The sequence below is a fragment of the Eubalaena glacialis genome, chromosome 7 (genome assembly GCF_028564815.1).
Source record: "Eubalaena glacialis isolate mEubGla1 chromosome 7, mEubGla1.1.hap2.+ XY, whole genome shotgun sequence".
In the NCBI taxonomy this organism is placed as follows: domain Eukaryota; kingdom Metazoa; phylum Chordata; class Mammalia; order Artiodactyla; family Balaenidae; genus Eubalaena; species Eubalaena glacialis.
The window spans coordinates 29,665,356-29,685,296 of NC_083722.1; the positions used below are offsets into that span (position 1 = coordinate 29,665,356).

At 38.1% G+C, this 19,941-nt stretch overlaps 1 protein-coding gene across 1 annotated transcript in view; it reads right to left on the reverse strand.

Moving 5' to 3' along the window:
* Positions 1-17,756, reverse strand: part of MEP1A (meprin A subunit alpha) — a 35,943-nt gene extending 18,187 nt beyond the window's left edge. Inside the window, exons 1-9 of the mRNA XM_061197434.1 lie at positions 17,688-17,756; positions 17,578-17,602; positions 17,434-17,484; positions 14,010-14,050; positions 13,428-13,503; positions 8,062-8,179; positions 5,566-5,741; positions 1,146-1,367; positions 246-395 (exon numbers count right to left, since the gene is read on the reverse strand). Of these exons, the coding sequence (XP_061053417.1) occupies positions 246-395; positions 1,146-1,367; positions 5,566-5,741; positions 8,062-8,179; positions 13,428-13,503; positions 14,010-14,050; positions 17,434-17,484; positions 17,578-17,602; positions 17,688-17,756 (928 nt within the window). The remainder of the gene's footprint in view (positions 1-245; positions 396-1,145; positions 1,368-5,565; positions 5,742-8,061; positions 8,180-13,427; positions 13,504-14,009; positions 14,051-17,433; positions 17,485-17,577; positions 17,603-17,687) is intronic.
* Positions 17,757-19,941: the final 2,185 nt, after the last annotated feature.

A 19,941-nucleotide genomic window follows, 5' to 3' on the forward strand; every position in this document is an offset into this window, starting at 1 on the left:
AAGTCATATCAACCATTATGTCTGTATCAGTTTTGTCATCGCTTAAATGAACCCTTCTTTTGCATGCCCAGAACCTGGATGCTTTTAATTGCGTTAATAATAAGGATATGAGAAATGGTTTTTGTCCCCATTCAGAGTTCCAGGTTTGATAACTAGCCTTCCAACTGAGGCCAAACATGCTGGCTGCCATTTCCCCTTGAACCTGGTGAACCTCCTCAATGTACTTCCTTGCTGCCTTCACTGACCTGTGCATTGTCCCACCAAGGTGTGATCCGCTTGTCCAGGCTGAGTGCTGTCCTCATGGACCCAGTCAGCATCATTGCTGGTACTCTGAATCATCCCACAAATGTTTGCCTTCTCAAAATCACAGTGGTCCAAAAGGGTGTGAGTTGTGGCTGCAAATGATATTTTTGTCACCTGGTTAAAAATTTAAGGCCTCTCATGTCAAATACCTAATGACTTAGGCTACTAAGATGTCATTGTTTAGCAGGATCATGAGCCTTTCGTTGTCTTGATTTTTCTCAGTTGTAAATCCTACCGTCATGCATTAGATAGCAGAACCTGCCAACACAGACGCAGCCCTACACACTTCACAGAGTCAAATTTTAAAAAGGCTTAACAGCATGCTTTTCTGTAAATGCCAACCATCGACTCCTTTAGATCAAGAATGAGGTACCTATTATGCTGGGCTTTGTTCTTAGTAGATCTTCTCTACATACGTATTGAACAGGATTAAAGAATGTGTCTCTGAAGACCAGTGGGGCCATTTTAGAAAACATCCCATCTCTGAGCATTAGAGGACTCCAGGAACCACTAACCTGGACAAAGAATTTAAGATACAAAATACTTTCAAGCCTATAACTATCTTAGGCTTTACATAAGGATGCACCCTTCAAAGGGAAGCTGAAGGAGTTGGACAATTCCAGCTCCTTACATTGGTCCAATATTTTCACTTTACAGAACACAAACACATAATTGATTTTCATAACCATCTTGTGAGGTAGGTGTTACAATTTTTTCTAAGGGTAGGGAAACTAATGTCCTTAATGAAATGGACAGATTAACAAAATTAACACAAAGGAAAATGTACAGGAAACCCGTAAGGTCAGGGGGTTTACCCAGTCCTCAGGCCCAGAGGTACTCACTGCAGTTGTACATTCGGTTCAGCCTCTCCAGATCGATAGCACTGAAATCCAGGCGCTGCCCAATGATGGAGTTAAACTCAGGGATCTTGGCTGTGATGGTGGGGACACTAGCACTCTTGTTAAATGAGAAAGGCTCATAGTGCATCAAAGATTCGTAATCATAGGGTGTGTTGAGGTCTGTGACGATTTTGTCATCGTAGATGTTAAAGTTGTGCTGATAACCTGTCAGGGAGGGAATCCACAGGCCCTGATCAGTCATGTCATTTCCCCATCCTACCCTCTTTGACTAGATACTCAAGAAGAGACCAAAATAAGGGGGGGGGGCAGAATAATGCATCTTTGATTTAAATATATACACATATTTAACATATTTTATAATTTGCACAATGTATATAAAATTAATATATATTAATTTTTACTAATAACATTGTAACGTACTAATATATTATATAATAGTACATACAATTATTATAATGGATATTAAAATACATGTTATAATTAATAATAAATATATACATATTATTAAATATGTGCATAATATATACATATATTATAATGTAAATGTAATGTAAATATACAATGCATGTTATTAAATGTATATTTAAATCAAAGATTCATTTTTATGCATGTAAATAAATAAATAAAGGTGTGTGTGTATGTATGAGGCTTTAAGAAAGAGAAGATAAGATATCAGAGTGGAGGCAGATATTCCTCATGGTAGGAAAAGGAATTTTTGAATTCAGGAAAATATTCAGGATTGATTCATCTTGCTAACAGCCAAGTACCTCATCCACCAAGAGCTGTACCTGGCCAGCTCTCCAACAATTTAGGAAAAAAGAAATCTAAGGGGCAGAAGGAAAGTTTAGCAGCTGGCGAGAAAGTGGCATCCTGTCAATCAAGGCTCACACTCTCCTGTTCTAGAAATTGCCCCATGGTGAGAAAAACAAAATTGGAAGAAAACTGACTTTGCTTTCAAAATAGAAAATGAAAATATTTTAAATGAGATTAGCATAAGTAAGAGAATGTGAAATGCTGAAATGTGAAATGCTGAAATGAGAAACCACCCAGATACTCTTTTAATCCAGCAGCCATCAGGAATTTACTGGTTCAGCTGCAATAATGGGAAGTTCACAGGTTTTTAATTCCCTTCTTAGGGAGTGATAGAAAAACTGAATGAGAATACTCATAACTCTCCCAGTCAAAACTTCCCACCTTCATCATCTCCTTCTCCCTTTCTAGCTTCCCATCCAACTGTTTTTAATAATTGGAAGAAAATGTGACCAACTTTCAAAGACTTCAACTCAGGTACACTCAGGATTGGAGAAGTGTGGTACAGCCTGGCAGTGGTCCCCAGATACTTTTGGAAAAGCCCATGAACCCCTTTGATCAAAACTTGTTTTAACTATAAAACGACAATACTGATGTTACATCCTCCCAACTCACAGGGGTTTTATGGGGACTTAATCCAAGAGGGATCGAAGCATTTCAAAGGTGGGACAGAACTGCAAGAAATAAATAACCCAAACAGGGAAGGAGGAAAGTCATTCCTTCCAGAGCACGTTGTCCTAGGATGGCCGTTAAGGGGGTAAAATTATAAAAAGCATCAAGGTGGTGTGAGGACTTGGGCGTGGGTCTGGGATCTCCTGGTGACTCTCAGTGGTATCTTAAGCAAGGCACTTTCAATTCACTGGCTGTTTTCCTTAACTTGCAATAAAATCATCAGGTTAGAATAGATCGTTTTATTCTTTATTATCCAAGGATACTTATCAGAATGCTTTACCAAATAAATGTTTTTAATACATTTTAAAATTAAACTCAACACATTTTTGTCATGCCTACTATTTACTGGGAGCTGTGCTAGGTGGGTGGTGGCCCCTGGCAGTGACTAGGACAGGCATGGTCCTTCAGGGAACTCACAGCCAAGAGCTTAAAGAGGAAGTGATCTTGTAAACCAGAGCTCATGGGCAAAACTTTTGTGTAAAGGGTCAGATACAAAATACTTTTGGCTTTGCAAGATGTATGGCCTCTGTCACAACTACTCAACTCTGCTGTTATAGCACAAAACCAGCCATAGGCAGTATGTAAACAAATGGCCATGGCTATGTTCCAATAAAGCTTTATTTACAAAAGCAAACAGATATGGCCCACAGACTGTAGTTTGTAGACCCCTGCTAGACCTCAGAAGTGTTTTGCTTAATAAAAGGAAACAGATCCAGAAAACACAATTCTGACTTCAGAAATAGAGATGGATTTGGGGAGAGAACTATATATATTGCCAATAGAGTATCTTCCTAGGTTAAATAATAAGATTACCATCAACTGAAGATGAGATGCAATAAAGTCATAAATTACCCTGAGCAATAATACTGTCCTTGCTTATGATCTAAATTGGATTTGATGTCTCATTTGAGAAGAGTTCTCCAGTGACTGCAAGCAGTTTAGATATACGAAATTACACCTAATGAAAACACAGACAGGAAATGAGCAAACATGGTGAGTCATTTATGCTCAACCCAAAGCTGAGCATGTCTGCAAATTATCCATGTAAGTGTGCAGGCTCCCTCTGAGAAAGGGGACCTCATATGGTCTAAAACTATCTTAAAAGCACCGAGCATTGTGTTCTTCAAGACTTAAAAAGGCGAATGTTTTCTGCTTCCTCATGTCATTTTCAGCAGAGTTAAGTACATAAGAGAAAGTAAGAAATTCAGGCCTCTAGCAAATACAGACAAAGTCTAATGGTGTCCGGAGCCTCACAAGCAGAGATTCGGTCCTTTGATCTGCACTCTCCTGTCGCATCTACACAGACCCAGATATAAGGCAATTACCCCTGGGAGACAAATATACTGTTTTTGATCTATTATTTCATACTTGGGTGAATACTCTCTAGAACTTCTCTAGATTGTACCGGGGGACAAAGAAGAATATTACTTGGCCTCTAGCTCAGTGGTTGAATGGTAGGATGGGTGGGAGTATATGTGTGGGTCCAATCCTGGTAACAGATTAGGCTTGTACAAACCACATAGTTTCCTCTCCTCCCACCAGTACTCTACATTCATGAAATATCAGAATAGGAGGTGCCGGGAGGGACACAGATTGAGAAACCCCAGAGGTGATTTTGATAGGATTAGCCATCTGTACCCCTGCCTCCTGTGAGATCCATGGTTACAGCTTACTCCAAAACGAGCTAGTTCTGGCAGAAGTCTTTTGGAGACTGATATTTAATTTTAAAGTATGGCCAGTTCTTCCAAGTCCCTAAAATTATTAGAGACGCACTGCCATCTGTGAACTCATATGTTAAATTGGGATCTAAATGAAACAGATAATTACAAGGCAATGATTTGCCTCATGAAAACCATGTGTGGTCATAGTTAAGGCACTTCCAATACATTAAAGTTTCATTAAGCTATCACTGCCAAAAATAATGCTTTTCCTCTTCCTGAACTAATTCCTAATCAAAAACGAGGTGTTGGGACTTCCCTGGTGGTCCTGTGGTTAAGATTTCACCTTCCAATGCAGGGGGTGCAGGTTTGATCCCTGGTCAGGGAGCTAAGATCCCACACGCCTCACGGCCAAAAAAACCAAAACATAAAACAGAAGCAATATTGTAACAAATTCAATAAAGATTTTAAAATCAAAAGAATCTTTTAAAAAAAACTAGGTGTTTTCAGAAACACAGCATGGAATTTTCTCCCCCACCCATTGGGAAACTGAGTTATAACATTTTCAGCAGAATTGTTAGAATAACTGCATAATAATATGTGAAATAAAACTGTGTTATCCTTTACTGTGTTATCCTTTATGGGCTGGGGGCAGAAGGAAAGAGGTGCTTAGAAAGGAGAAAGAAAAGACTTGTACATTTTGATTAATCAGAAAAACTATTAGCTAGAATTAACACAATTGGGAGTGCAAATTCAGATAAAAGGTGGTTTTGTTTTGTTTTGTTTTTTGCTGTAGTTGTTTTGTTTTTAAACACCTATTGTTGATTTGGTAAAGCACCAAAAAAATTCTGGAGTATGTCTTAGGATTATCATACAGTCAACTAAACCTCATATAGCTTTCTAGAGCTACACGAGATTTCACATGCAGAAAAAGGACCCTGACATCCTCAGAGACCTAATTCATTTTACTCACTAAGACAGGAGAATAGAATTTTAGATAGATTTTCAACAAAAACACTGAAACAAAGCAAGAGCTTTTGATTATCAGTTAACCCTACATTTAGTTAACCACCATTCACCTTTCCCTGAGACACTTATATGGGATCAGTTGTGATCAGATGAGCACAGTCTACAGGAGAGGTCATATTTTGTGTTCCTTCTGGAGAAACTGAAGCTCCCATTCACGCACAGGTTTGGCCTGGTCATCCCAGGGTTGGGCTGAGCAAGTGATAAAGATAATAGCACCTTGGGTTCATACACACCTGGAAGAATTTCATCCCACCAGATGTTCACATAATCATCCCGGTCCATCCTTGACTGCTCATGGTAGAACCCCAGAGCATGCAGGATCTCATGTTCAATGATGGCCTTATAGTCACATCCCTGGCCAATGGAAAGGTTCTGTCCTACGTGTCGGTTGCCAACCTCAGACCAGCACCTTTAAAGAGAAGAAAGACATTTTCTTCTAGAGAATTCTTAAGCAGCTGTAATTCATAGGATTCCAAAACACAAATTAGGTTAGGTTTGAAGAAAGTTAGGTTTGATTTCAAAAAGAAACTATTAATAGTATTCTCATCAACATAGGGCACTGGTGAAAAAAGCAACATTCCCTGGAGAGAATATTATGCAGGCTTTAAAAGTGACAGGCCATTATAAAAGTGGCCATTTTTTAAAGTGATAGGCCATTATAAAAGTATGCCTACATACTCAGAGGCAAATCAATCCTGATAATGCATCAGGTAAAAAGAAGTAAAAATTGGCATTTTTCTTCACCTTCACAAACCCATGGGGCAGTCCAAAGAACAGCACTATTGCTTTTATACCACAAAGCTGTCTCTGAGCAGTGGCTGTGGTTGATTTACATCTTCTCCTTTACATTTTCATGACTTTTCAAATTTCCTATAATGAGCAGGCATATATTTTATGATCATAAAAAAGAACCTCATTAAAAATGCAAGCTAATCAAGTTCATTTCTTGGGGTATTACCCAATCTGCAGCATTATAACCACACACAGCAGGTGGCCTAACTTATGTCTGAAGGGCTCCAGGCAAGAAGGACCTATAAATTCCCTCAGAAAATAGTGGACTCAGGAACTGCTAGCAGATACTCTAAATTCCTCGTGTGCAGCCTCTTTCCCTCTTTTTCCCAATTATTTTTGTCTTTTCTCGTAAATCTGATTTTCCACCTCAACAAGGATCTATACCTTAACCAACACTCAACAGAATAAGAGATTTGACAATAGTTTAAATGCTACCAGTGAATTGTGATTTCCTTGGTGACAATCACATTAAATTACCTGCCATTGTTTTCCCAAGATTGCTAACATCATATAAGTTCAAATGCTAATAGGCTTGATTTCTACTCCAAGATGGATCTTAGTTATTTTCTAACAACTTTATTAAGGTATAATTTACATACCCTAAAATTCACCAATCTTAAGTGTACAATTCAACGATCTTTAGTTAATGTACTGAGTTGTGCAAACATCACCATTATCACCTTGCCTGACGGTAGCATTTTATTACCAATTCAGAGTTTACTCGGCAAAATATCCACAGTCCAGAGGAAACATTTATTATTTATCTTTTTTTAACATCTCTCCCCAGAAGAAAGGTGTAAGTTGCAAAATACCATAACTCCACCACTCTGTAAATCTTTGACCTTGTCCTTCTGAAAGAGCCCAGTTAACCTAGAGCTTCAGAGGACCAGGATCCTGAAGGGTTTGGGGCACTTTGGGCCAGCCCCTTTCCTGGACCCTCTTCCTCCCTTTTCCTCTCCCCTAACTTAAATGTAATAGAGACATCTCCCGACCACAGGCAATAAGAGTCTCCCAAATTCGGGTTTTCCCTCTCTTTCCACCTCCCATTTGTCCTTCCCTTTCCTCTGCCTCTACATCCTTCTCCTTTCTTCATCTCTCTGACACTCAGCTTGGTTCTTCCTGATGCTTCACTTCACACTATGTTAGAGGTCCTGCTTCTGCAGTCACCATAGCGTACTAGAACTATTCACTTGTTATTACTCCACCACCCCTACTTGCCAAGCTTACACATTTTGAGGTCTAAGACTCTTCTCGAGAAGCTAAAGCATGTGCTAACTTCCTTCTTTATGTCTGTTATCCATCCATGATTAACAAAATCCCCACCTTCAGAACTAGACGACCAAATCCAGGCAACACCTAGAGGCCATGTTGGGAACCGCAGTGTGAAGAGACACCTCCAGCTGGGCCTTGAAGACACAGACCTACAGAGTCACGGCAGATGGTGGCTTTGCTTCCCAATTTCATCTACCTCAGACTGGTTGACATAAACACCGCTGAAGACAAAAGTCTTCTTTCTTGATATACCATTTATTTCTTCTTAGAAATAAGTAACTCTCAAAAGCAAATCTACATCTAGAACTTTTCAAAGAGGTCCAGCCATCAGAGTACTATAATTTAAAACAGTGCCATCAAAAGGATGCATTTTATACTTTAATAAACCTGACTTTAAAAAAAAAAAAGGACTGTAATTTAAAACATAACGTCAACCCAGGAAAAGAACTGAGATGAGTCTCCCTGGTTCCCCGAGGTATCCAAACAATTCATTCTCTACAGAGCACATTAAAAATGTGCTGCCACTTTAAAAAATTCACAGTGAAAGATTTGATTTTGCTTTTAGTTTCTTTCCAATTTCTGCTTTTAGCCTTTGAAAGAGATGTGTCACTTTTTATAATCAAAGGACGTGTGATTTTCACACTCTTGTAAAATTTCATACTAACCCATTAAATTTCTGAAAGATGATGTATGAGCTCTCTCCTTCATAGGGCTTGAAATCCACACAGGACTTGAGGCGGAACATTTCAAAGGCATAGAGAATAGCTCCTTTGGCATTCAGTGCTGCAGAAATCAATAAAAATATCAATGAGCCTTAGCTAGCTCTTGGATAATATATATAACCTATAAACATAGAAAATCATGCCACCACATGAAATCCGCTGGGGTCCATGACAGATTTTTTTTTTATATAGTAAATAGATTCCTTGAAAACTAAAACTGACAAATTATTTGTGGATATAAACACTAAGTGCATATGTTAAATACATAATGTATATATATCTACAAAATAAGAATACACTTACGTATGTGTGGCTGAACAAAATCATAACTTCCCCACTTTCTCTCTTTTCTTATCCCCCATTTAAGCAGAAGTTCTGAGTACCTTCCCTCAGGAGAGCCACATGGCAGAGCACAAGACAGAGGTGATTCAAGCGATTTCTGTCTTCTGGATAAAGTACTTTGGAGAGCATTGAGAAAGGGGTTCCTTCCCCCAATCTAAAAAGACACCACCTCTGTAAGGTTTATGGCTTCTGAAAGCATAAGAAGTACGTGTAATATTTACGCTGCTTCCCTGTAGGACCCCCAAGAGATGGCAAGCCTAGACAGGCAGCTCTGCAGGCAGCCTTAGAAAAGATTTCTGTAACCCAAGTTTGGAACCAAAGCAGCAGAAGTCTTATGGACCTATAGATGCCTATTAGTAACCTTTGTGGATCAATGACCAAAGATCAAATGTCATTCCTTTTGCCTAATCTGCACGTGTACATACCTTGGTATTGCATAAGACAAGGATGGGTGGGAGAGAAAGATACTCCAAAGGAAAGGAGATTGTTTCTTACTGTGTGTGTGTGTGTGTGTGTGCGCGTGTGTGTGTGTGTGGTTTTTAATCCCATCAACTTGTTGGAGGTAGGTCTCTAAGTTACAACTTAAGCTAAGTTCTATAAAATTAAATTATAGTCTTGCACATTTGATTTTTGGCATTCTCTCAAAGAGTTTATAATTCTTGGCAGTTTACCACATACTTATCTCATATTTTTCTGGCCCTTATTTAATAAACTACTGAGTTGGAGACTCCGCCACTCAGATGTCATAAAATCATATTAAGGTCATTAAAGAAAGTCATTGGAATAATTAGTAAATTAATTGTGGAAACAGCACACACAACAACAGCAAGAGCATGCATTAAAACTATTGGACAATGTTCACGGACTTTTACCTATTCTTACTGAGAAACATCTATAATTTGAAGATATGTACCTAAGACAGCTTGGTTGTTACAAAAGTATAAGGAAAAAAGTTTGATTATAATGAAAGTCACACTTTCTATAAGATTGTGTTGCTTTTGTTATCTTCAAGCCAAATAGTGGAAACACTGAGAGTGGTTGATTTAAAAATCACATCTCTTCTGCCTTCCCTACATCTGAGTAGGTTGTGAAAGGGGAATTAAGCAACTCTGTAATAATTTTGTAAAAACTGTCCTGACATCATGCAAAAGAAAAAAATGGAAATAAAGCCCACTTGAAGTCTCCTTCTTCACCATAAAGCCAACCCTGAGTGCACGTCTTCTGAAAACCACACTTGACGTTTTGTGTGTTGTCTTTATGTAGGTGGTTTCCTCTCCTTAGGACACTGAGAGAAAGGACCTTATCCTTTGCCTCATTGTTTCCTAGTTCCCAGTTCTTTACTCTGCCCTGACATGGTAGGTTTTACATGGATCTGTCTTGAACAATCATGTTAGTTTTGAAAACCACTAGTTCTTTTTATCCCTGGATCAAATAATACGAGAAGAGTTAATTTCAGATACCAATGACTACATATTGGAGGATTAGCATAGGAAAGCTAACTATATTTGGTTTAAGAATCCTTTGAGAGGGGAAAAGTGGGGGGAAGGAATAAATTAGGAATTTGGGAGTAACATATACACACTACTGTATACAAAAATAGATAAACAACAAGGACCTACTGTATAGCACAGGGAACTATACTCAATATTTTGTAATAACTTATATGGGAAAAGAATCTGAAAAAGATTCTTTTTACATATATATATAAAATGAAATCACTTTTCTGTACAACTGAGACTAACACAACATTGTAAATCAACTATACTTCAGTAAAAATAAATAATTTTTTTTAAAAAAGAATCCTTTGAGAGAGTTTTTCATTCTGATAATAGGGGAGGAATTTGAATCTGAATAACCCTCCCACAGATAACAATTATAAACTTTAGGAAAAATTAAGAAAGGAAACTCTTTGAAAGGAAACTCTTTAGGCACTGGAAAATGCCTAAAATGGGCAGAAACTGAAGGAGAGTTTATTCTTGAAAGAAGGAAATGTCATTGGTTAAGATTCCGATTGATACAACTTTGTACATGAGAGCATGGCTTAATATAAATATTTATAAATATAAATATATAAGTATTTGAACAATACCAACAAACACCTTGACCTATTTGACACTGATAGGCTAATATGACCTAAAACTGTAGAATACAGGTTCTTTTCAAGTGCACATGGAATATCACCAAGCTAGATCATAAAATAGATCACAAAACATATCTCAGTAAATTTCAAAAGATTGAAATCTTAGGGAACTGGTTCTCTGACCTCAAAAAAATAAACTGGAAATCAATAATAGAATATCTAGAAAAATTCCAAATATTTGGAAAATTTAAAACACACTTTTAATTGACCCATGGTTTTAAAATATCACAACTGAAATTAGAAAATATCTAAACTAAATTTGAATAAAGATACAACATATCAAAATATGAGGAAAGTAGTAAAAACAGTGCTTCAAATAAAATTTATAGCTTTAGATGTCATATTATAGCATTGTATTTTATTAGGAAAACCAAGAGTTAAAAATATGATACAAATTTCCACCTTAAATGTAAAAAAAGAAGGGCAAATTAAGCCTGAAAAAAATAGAAGAAAGGAAATCATAAAGACAAGAGCAGAAAGCAAGAAAATAAAGAGTAGAGAAGCAAGAGAAAATTAAAAGTCAAAAGTTGGTTCTTTGAAAGGATTAAGAAAATCAATACACTGCTTTTAAAAAAGAAGGCAAGTCACAGACTGGGAGAAAATATTCATCATATATACCTGACATAATTTATCTATAATATAGAAAGTTCTACAAATAATGAAAAGACCAACAATATAATTTTAAAAATCATGAAAGAGTTGGACAGGCACTTCATAAAAAAAGATATGTAAATAGTCAATAGCACATGAAAATGTGCTAAATATTATTAGTCATTAGGGAAACTCAACTTAAAATCACAGTGAGATCCCATTTCACAACCACTAGAATGGCAACAATTACAAAGATTAACTCCACCTATGTTAGTGATAAGGTGGGGCAAATGGGACACAGATATTGCTGGTGAGAATGAAAAATGTCACAGCCAATTTGAAAGACTGTTTGGCATTATCCTATAAAGTTAAACATATATTTACCATAGGATCAAGCAATGCTATTCCTAGACATTTACCCAAGATAAATAAAAAACACATATCCACGCAGACTTGTACAAGAATAATCACAGCAGCTTTCTTCACGATAGACTCCAAACTTGAAACACCCTCACATCCATCAACAGAAAAATGGATAAACAGTTGCAATATATTCAGACAAAGGAATACTACTGAGTAATGAAAAAGAATTAACTACTGGCCCACCACAATACAGAAAAATTTAAACATGGTAAGCAAAATAAGCCAGATACAAAAGAGGACATACTTTGAGATTCCAGTTATCTGCAAATCAGTTGTAAATCAGGTAAAACTAATCTATAGGGGAAAAAATGAGAATGGTAGTTGTCTCTTGGGGAGTGGAGGTGGGGATTGGCTGGAAAAGAGCACAGGGGAACTTTCTAGAGTATTGGAAGTGTGGGTTGCATAAGTCTATGCATTTCTCAAAAGCCTGGTTTGTGTATTTCACGCTACGTAAATTTAACTTTAATAAAGGAATTTATACAAATGTCAAACTCTAATTAGAATGTTTTGCTTTTTGCAATGGTATGAGCCCAGGCACCTGAACTCCTTTTTTAACTTGAAGGTGATTCTCATGTGATGTTACTTGAGAGCCACCACTCTATCCTCACAGCTGCTACCTTATTTCAGGCCACCTGTCTTCAGTTTTGCTGTCTATTCATCTGTCACCTACCTTGCAGCTAAGGAGACCTTGCTACTCAAGGTGTGACCAGGGGACACACCTTGAGTAGCTGAATCTGGCATGTAAGAGATTCAGTAAGTACGTCTATGTCTTAATGGGAAGGTGGTGGCACAGGTGAGACAAGTAGGAAGAAAAATCGTCATGGGGAAGAAAATCCATTTTAAAATGAATGTTTCTTAAATCATGTCCCAGTAAATAGGGATACTCCTTGAATCTCCAAGTGCACTGTCAAACACTGGGGAAAAACAACTCAGCTCAATTTTCCATAAACTAACTGAGAACAACAGCACTTGTTACTATGTAGCTTTTCTCCAGAAAAGGCATGGGAGGCAGCACTGATAAAGAGTGATGGAAAATTCTTGAACCATAATCTATGTCTCCCGAGAAGGGGAGCAGCACAGCAGCTCATTAAGACAGAGTAACATTGTCCTAGCTTCCCCTCTCCTCTTGAATCTTCCCCATCCACAGAGGATGGGCCTCCCAGACAGGCATTGCATCATGGTGGCTGCTGAGCTGTCAGTCAGCGGCTTGATGTCAGCCAGTGTCCACACGTGGCTTCTAATATTTATTTATTTCCACCAATTACTACTTTCAACAATGAACAAAATGCAACTGATTTCAGTCCTTTATATTAAGAGAGAGTAAAGAACAGAAATTTTTAATACAGAGGAACGAGGACAATGAACATATGAAATATAGTCTTTTCTACTTCTCAAAAGTGTGACATGTTTGTCTTGCAACAGAAAGGGAAGAAATCAACATGTTGAAACTAGTATCCTGGTACCATATTTAGATTCACCTAAACAAACTGTTATTGCAAATGCACATTTTTCATTGCTATGATGTCAAATTATATTTCATTTTTGTTCTTCGTGTTGCTCCTGGTCTGATTAACATGTTAGTGTGTTCTGCATTTTAAAAATCATTATTTGATACTCTGTATCTCAGACTGGTTACGCAGCATGCGTTCAGATGTAATGTCATGCCTCTCATACCGTGAGATAAAGAACTGTCAGAGCTTAGAAACCCTCTTATACGTTGGCAGTTACTCCAAGTCTGAAGCTGATGATCAGGAGGAGAGGTGAGAGAGAAGAATTCAACTCAAAGCTCCTAATGAAGAACAATTAATATTACCCAGACTGTCGGCCAGGATGTAAGGGATGGGGAACTTCCACCTGGTGTTGGGGTCTCTCAGGCCATTTCTGGAATTCTGCAGAAACAAAGGCAAAGGTGACTGGACGGCTGGTCTCCTTGGCTTCCCCCTTCTCTAAACTCTCACACCACAAACAATCTGTCACACAATTCAAACAGTTTAGTCAATTTGTCTTCTGATTATATTGTAAAAACAATAGAAGTTCATTATAGACATTTTAGAAAATTCCAGAGAAATTTTTAAGAACCAAATAAAGGAGACCTACAATTCCTCAAACCTGAAATAGCCACTTTCAATATGGTGGTTTATTTCCTTCTCTCTCATGCTTCACTTATTAGGAAAATTGGATGGACAAACAATTTAATAATTATAGACTCTTTTGTACTGTTCGCTAATGTTTTCGTCTGTTTTTGTTTACCAGCAACCACAGTGGAAGTCTTTGTGGGTACAGATTATAGATGAGATTCTTTCATCTCAGTGGCTGGACACAGAGCAGAAACTCACCATCCTATGACACAGCCAGTCCTGGGGGGAATGTTATTGTGTCCCTAGCAGATACTCACCGGTAGAAAAATGTCCCCCTGAAAGAGGTCCAAGCCTGCAGCTAGACATGGATTTTAGAAAAAGAAATATTTGAGTGAGAATTACTAAAAGGCATCTCTCAAAATAAAGTGAATCTTTTCTATTGTAAGTCTTTAGTTGTTAATCTTTATGTGGTGAAACTCTTTTGAAACAATGCAGAAATTTCTTCTAATTGAACAAATGTAAATAGCCAATAAATATCAGATATTGTCACATTCTCTATTGTCATTTTTGGAACAAGAAACCTAGAGGGCATTATGCTTAGTGAAATAAGTCAGACAGAGAGAGACAAGTACTCTATGCTATCACTTATATGTGGAATCTAAAAAATAAACGAGTGAATATAACAAAACAGAAATAGACATAGAGAACAAACTAGTGGTTACCAGTGGCAATAGGGAAGGGGGTTGGGAAGGGCAAGATAGGGGTAGAAGATTAAGAGGTACAAACTACAATGTATAAAATAAATAAACTACAAGGATATATTATACATCACAGAGAATATAGTCAATATTTTATAATAACTATAAATGGAGTATATCTATGAAAATATTGAATCACTCTGTTGTACACCTGAAACTAATATTATGGTGTAAATCAACTATACTTCAATAAAAAAAGAAAAGAAATCTTGTCCAAGCATCTTAAAAAGTAAGAGACAAGTTAGAAGGAATCTTTTTGGTCATTGACTTCAAAACTCTCACACTTTGGGGGTCGAAATGGGACTCCCTGAGACAGGAAATGAGGTACCAGGTGGTGAGCAGCTGAGTGAGCTATAGAATTTCTGACTTCCCGTCCAGGGTCCTTGCTGCTATTGTACTATCCTTCTTCCCCATCCTAGCTAAATGGATTGATTTTGCTCTTCCCCATGAAAAAACAATGGTGCCCTCCAAAGCCAAGCTCAGGGTGCTGCCCTGATAATAAAGAAGACCTGGCAAATATGGGTAGATCCATTCAAAACCATAGCTCCAAACATCTGCTGTCAGGACCTTAGCAGAATATACTTTCTCCCTGATGGCATTGGCCTCAGAGTGTTTCTGAAAGTAAGATCCTTAAAAGGGAAGATCCTGGTGGGGAAACTAAGGGCATTTAAAAGAATGTCACTTCTTATTACAGCCCTAAAGTTTGACAAGCAGCCTTCCCTTGAAAACACAGACTACTTCGGACAGAATCATCAGATCATACTTCATTCTGAGAACAGCCCCTGATTTACAGCTGGAAAATCAAACTAGAGGGCAATTACCACAACCTCACATGGAAACAGGGATCTCATTTGGCAAAGATTACAGCTCATTCAGGAGCTGGGTTCAGGCTCTGTAATGACACCGTGGAGGTGTTATTATGAGGTGGCTTCCTGGTTGTGCTTGTTAATGACTAACTAAGGCTGCCCCTGCATCACTCCTTTCCTCATGCACATATTTCCTAGATTTGCTTAACCTCAGGACCCTAACCTAGTCGTATAACAGCACAATTAAACAACAACAAACAGCAGTGATGCCACTGCCTCACAGGCAGCAGGACCCAGGTTTTGAATTGCCTTTTCAGTAGGGCTACTATGGTCTGGTCCATCCATACTCTTGCCTAGGTTGGTCCTGAGCAAAATTATGCATTCCTTGACCCCTGGCCTGGATGAGGGAAGGCCTCTTCCAGAGCAATGTGAAGAAGCCTACTGGGACCTTGGCCCCAAGGGCTGGTCAGCATGGATGGGGTCACAGAGGAGTGAGAGAGTGCAGTAGGAGAATTTCACGAAGAAGTACAGATCCATTGAAAGCAAGCCCCAGCCTGTTCACTACTCAGTTTGTTTATGTAGCATATACTTATTAAGTGCCTAATGTGTCCTACGTATTGTTCTAGATGCTGGGGATATAGCGGAGAACAAAACAAAGCACTCGGGGAGATGACATTCTTGATTGGAGAGGAAGGGGATACAAAGAAATAAATAAATGTAAAGTATGGCTGATGGTGAAAAGCATAATTGAAAAAAAACCCCATGAAACGGAGTAAGAAGGAAAAGAGTGCTGAGGTGAAGGAGGGTTGATATTCATAAATGGTGGTCAGGGAAGGCCTGCCTGAGGAGGTGGCATTTAAGCAGAAATCTAGTGGAGTGGGGAGTGAAGGAAGGGAACTGAAGGCAGAGGCAACAGCAAATAGAAACATCCTGAAAAGCCTTGATGGTTTAGAGCAGCCTTAATAGGTGGGAAATAAATCTAATCTCACTGGTGTTGAATCCTCTGGGGGATTCTGATGCTAAAGTTTGAGAAGCACTGCTCTAAAACCTCAAGGCTTTCCTGCCTCAGGACCTTTAAGATACAGCAGATCCTCTGAATTACAGACACCTTGACTGCCTGACTTTAAAGAGAGATCGTTTGATGCCTGGCTCTGAAGTCTTGAGACCCATTCACCCATTTACTTTCCTCAGTGATTTCTACTTTGCCCCTGCAGTCATTCTCAAGGTTTTCCAACTAAATATCACCTAGACTGGCTTCCCTGTAAATGGGACAAAGCCAGAGGAATTTACCCCTAAGGTATGGGATTTTTTAGTTTTACATTCTTCATATAGGACTGAGCTATTAAGCTATGAGTCAAAAGACTGGGAGGTGAGCTCTACCACTGCCATCTGTGATCTTGGGTGAGTCAACTTGACCCAAAGGAGCCTCCTGTTCCTTCCTGCAAAATGAAAATAGCACTCACCCCATTACAGAATTTGACAAATAAATATGCAATTGGATATGAAAGCTTTTGTAAACTATAAGGTACTTATGATGATGAATATGGAACCTCTGTTTCCCACCAATTCTAACCAAAGATACCCAGAATGTCGCGGCTTCTCCCTCATTTTAGAGACAGGATGAGAGAGAAAAGAGAGACGATTACTTGGCATCTCTCTCCTCTCAGTAATGGACGAGACCAATGGATTTCTTCAAGGAATGTTTTTGTGGACAAGATGTCGAAACAGACACTTTACACTCTTCTCCAAGTCCCAAGCAAACAGTTGTTAGTGAATATGATGGGCCAGTAAAGGGACTGGGGTTTTTTCCCCACTAAATATAACCAAAGGCATGTTCCTTACATTTTTCTTTAGCAAGCAAAATAATCATCCATTTTCCCTTCTTTTTTTCTTTTTTCAAAATGAAAACTGGAAGAATAAATTTTTTACCAACAAAAATCTTGTTATATATTTCTAGATCCACTGAGCACTCACTAGTTCTAGAAAATTTGGTCTAACCATTATTCTCGTTCCACGTCCATTTTCAGAAACTCTGCAAATTCTAACGAGGCACAAATGAACAGTTCTCTCCTAAAGTTACCCAATACCATATTATGAAGATTAAGAGATTTTCAGCAATTCTATCACAGGATTTTAAATTATTTAAAGGCATTAATGATGGCAGAAATTACACCCACCTAAATTGATTTCTGAAATATCCTTCTGTTCATCAAACTCTCCATCATGTACTGTTAAAAGTGGGGGAAAAAATTGTTACCAGTCTTGCTGAACAAAAGAGAGAAAGTTCAGAAAACACTCTATGCATTTCAGTTAGTCCTTACCATTTCCTTTAGAAAGATGCTTAATCTGAAAAGAAATAAAGATACGGTAAATGGATAACATATACTACAATGAATATTTCTAAATACCATGAAGAGCAGAACCTACTTACCGATACAGCTGCTATGTGGGCAAAAAACAAGATGAAAGAGAGAATGCAAGCAGATCTCGTCCAAATCATTTTTGCAAGTGAACAGATTTTAGCAAAGACGCCTTGTGATAAGTACTTGGACCTTGCTCTGGCTGTTATATTGGAAACTTTGACCCTTACATATGTTCTGTAGCATTGAAGTCGTCAAAGAAAACGTCTTTGCCCCATTTGAGGACAGATACTAAGTTTAACAGAAAAGCTCAGGTTCCAGAGACCAGGTAAAAGTTTGAAAAAGTTAATATTGAGATAAGCATATACAAATAAATGACATTCCTATACACTAGCAATAACTGTTCATACAATATAGTAGGTAAAAGATCCATTTCACAATAGAAATAAAAATAATCTATAAAATGATCATAAATTACTTAAATCTAATAAAAATGAACTAGAGTTATATGTAAATGTTATAAAGCAATTATCAAAAAATAAAAGAGCTATCTATACACACATATACATATATATTTATATATATGAGATATTCATTGATGGGAAGACAGTATAATAAAGATGGTCATTATTTTGATATTAGTCTATAAATTCAATGTTATTCTAATAAAAATCTTTTTTAAAAATTTTAATTGAAGTAGAGTTGATTTACAATGTCATGTTAGTTTCAAGTGTACACCACAGTGATTCAGTTACACATATTTTTGGATTCTTTTCCGATATAGGTTATTACAAAATATTGAGTAGAGACCCTATGCTATACAGTAGGTCCTTGTTGGTTATCTATTTTATATATAGTAATGTGTATATGTTAATCCCAACCTCCCATCTTTCCCTCCTTCCCTTTTCCCCTTTGGTAACCGTAAGTTTGTTTTCTATGTCTGTGAGTCTCTTTCTGTTTTGTAAATAAGTTCAATGTATCTTTTTTGTTTTAGATTCCACATATAAGCAATATCATATCATATTTGTCTCTCTCTGTCTGGCTTATTTCACTTAGTATGATAATCTCTAGGTGCATCCATGTTGCTGCAAATAGCATTATTTCATTCTTTTTTATGGCTGAGTAATATTCCATTATATATATATATATTATATATATATATATACATACACACACACACACACACACACACACACATACATACCACATCTTCTTTATCCATTCATCTGTCGATGGATATTTAGGTTGCTTCCATCCAGATGAGCTTTTATCTTTCCCTTCCTTCTTAGTCTTATCTGCACAATATACACTAATGGTGACTTTGGAATCAGATGGATAAGAAATTGAGTTCCACATCTACCACCGACCAGGTGTGGCATTTTGAGCATCCACTTTCCATGTGTAAAAAAAAGAGTGGTACCTACTTCACGGGTCGAATGTAGGGATTCAATGAGACAACAAGTGCAAACCACAGGTACCAGAAACATAGGAAGCACTCAGTAAACTATAGCTCTTTCTATCCACGTACACAGCCTCCTGGCAAAAGTCAGGCAGTAAGGACACTGCTCAGCACCCGCTTTGCTCAGTGGAACCTCGGAGTGGGAGCATAGGTCTTCAGCAGATACAGTTTGTCCCTGGTAAGTTTCTTTTTATGATCTTCATTGGAGGTGTTAATTAGTTACCAGTTATCTGCAACCCCAGGCATTTCTTGCCCCAGGGTGTCAAGTGAGCAAGGCTGGAACCTCAAGCCTTAGGTTTGAAGGGCTTATGGCTTTGCAGTGAAAAAATAGATTATGCACTCCACGGGGCAAGGTCCATGTTTTATTTTCTGTATCTGCCCTGGTGCCTGGCATATAGTAGGCAATTGGTGATTGCATTGGGTGAAATACAGTAAAACAGCACTTTTCGAAGGTATTGGATGTAGTGATGTGTTTTGAGCTCAGTGAGGGCATTTTACAAATTGACCAGTTGAGAAAGCAGAGTGAAGACTGGAAGAAGAAAGCCATCGGCAGGTGGAAAGAGGGAAAACCCTCCCCTAAGCGTTGTCAGACTCACTCCAGCCTCCTGAAGTCCAGGCCAGACTTGCTCGGGACTGACGTAGGAGGCTGGCAGCGTCCTCTCACCCCAAACCCTTCTCAGGAGTGTCCTCTGCCCTCTGCTTCCTCCACTTTCTACCCTCTTTCTAGATGCCTGTTCCTTCTGCTTCACTCACAGAACTCTGCCCTCGGCTGTTAATCTCTAACACAACTGCCTTTGTTCTTCCTCCAGGCAATCAGCCTATTCACCGGGTCTCAAAGAGGAAGAGTTGGCAAATTTTTTCTGAAA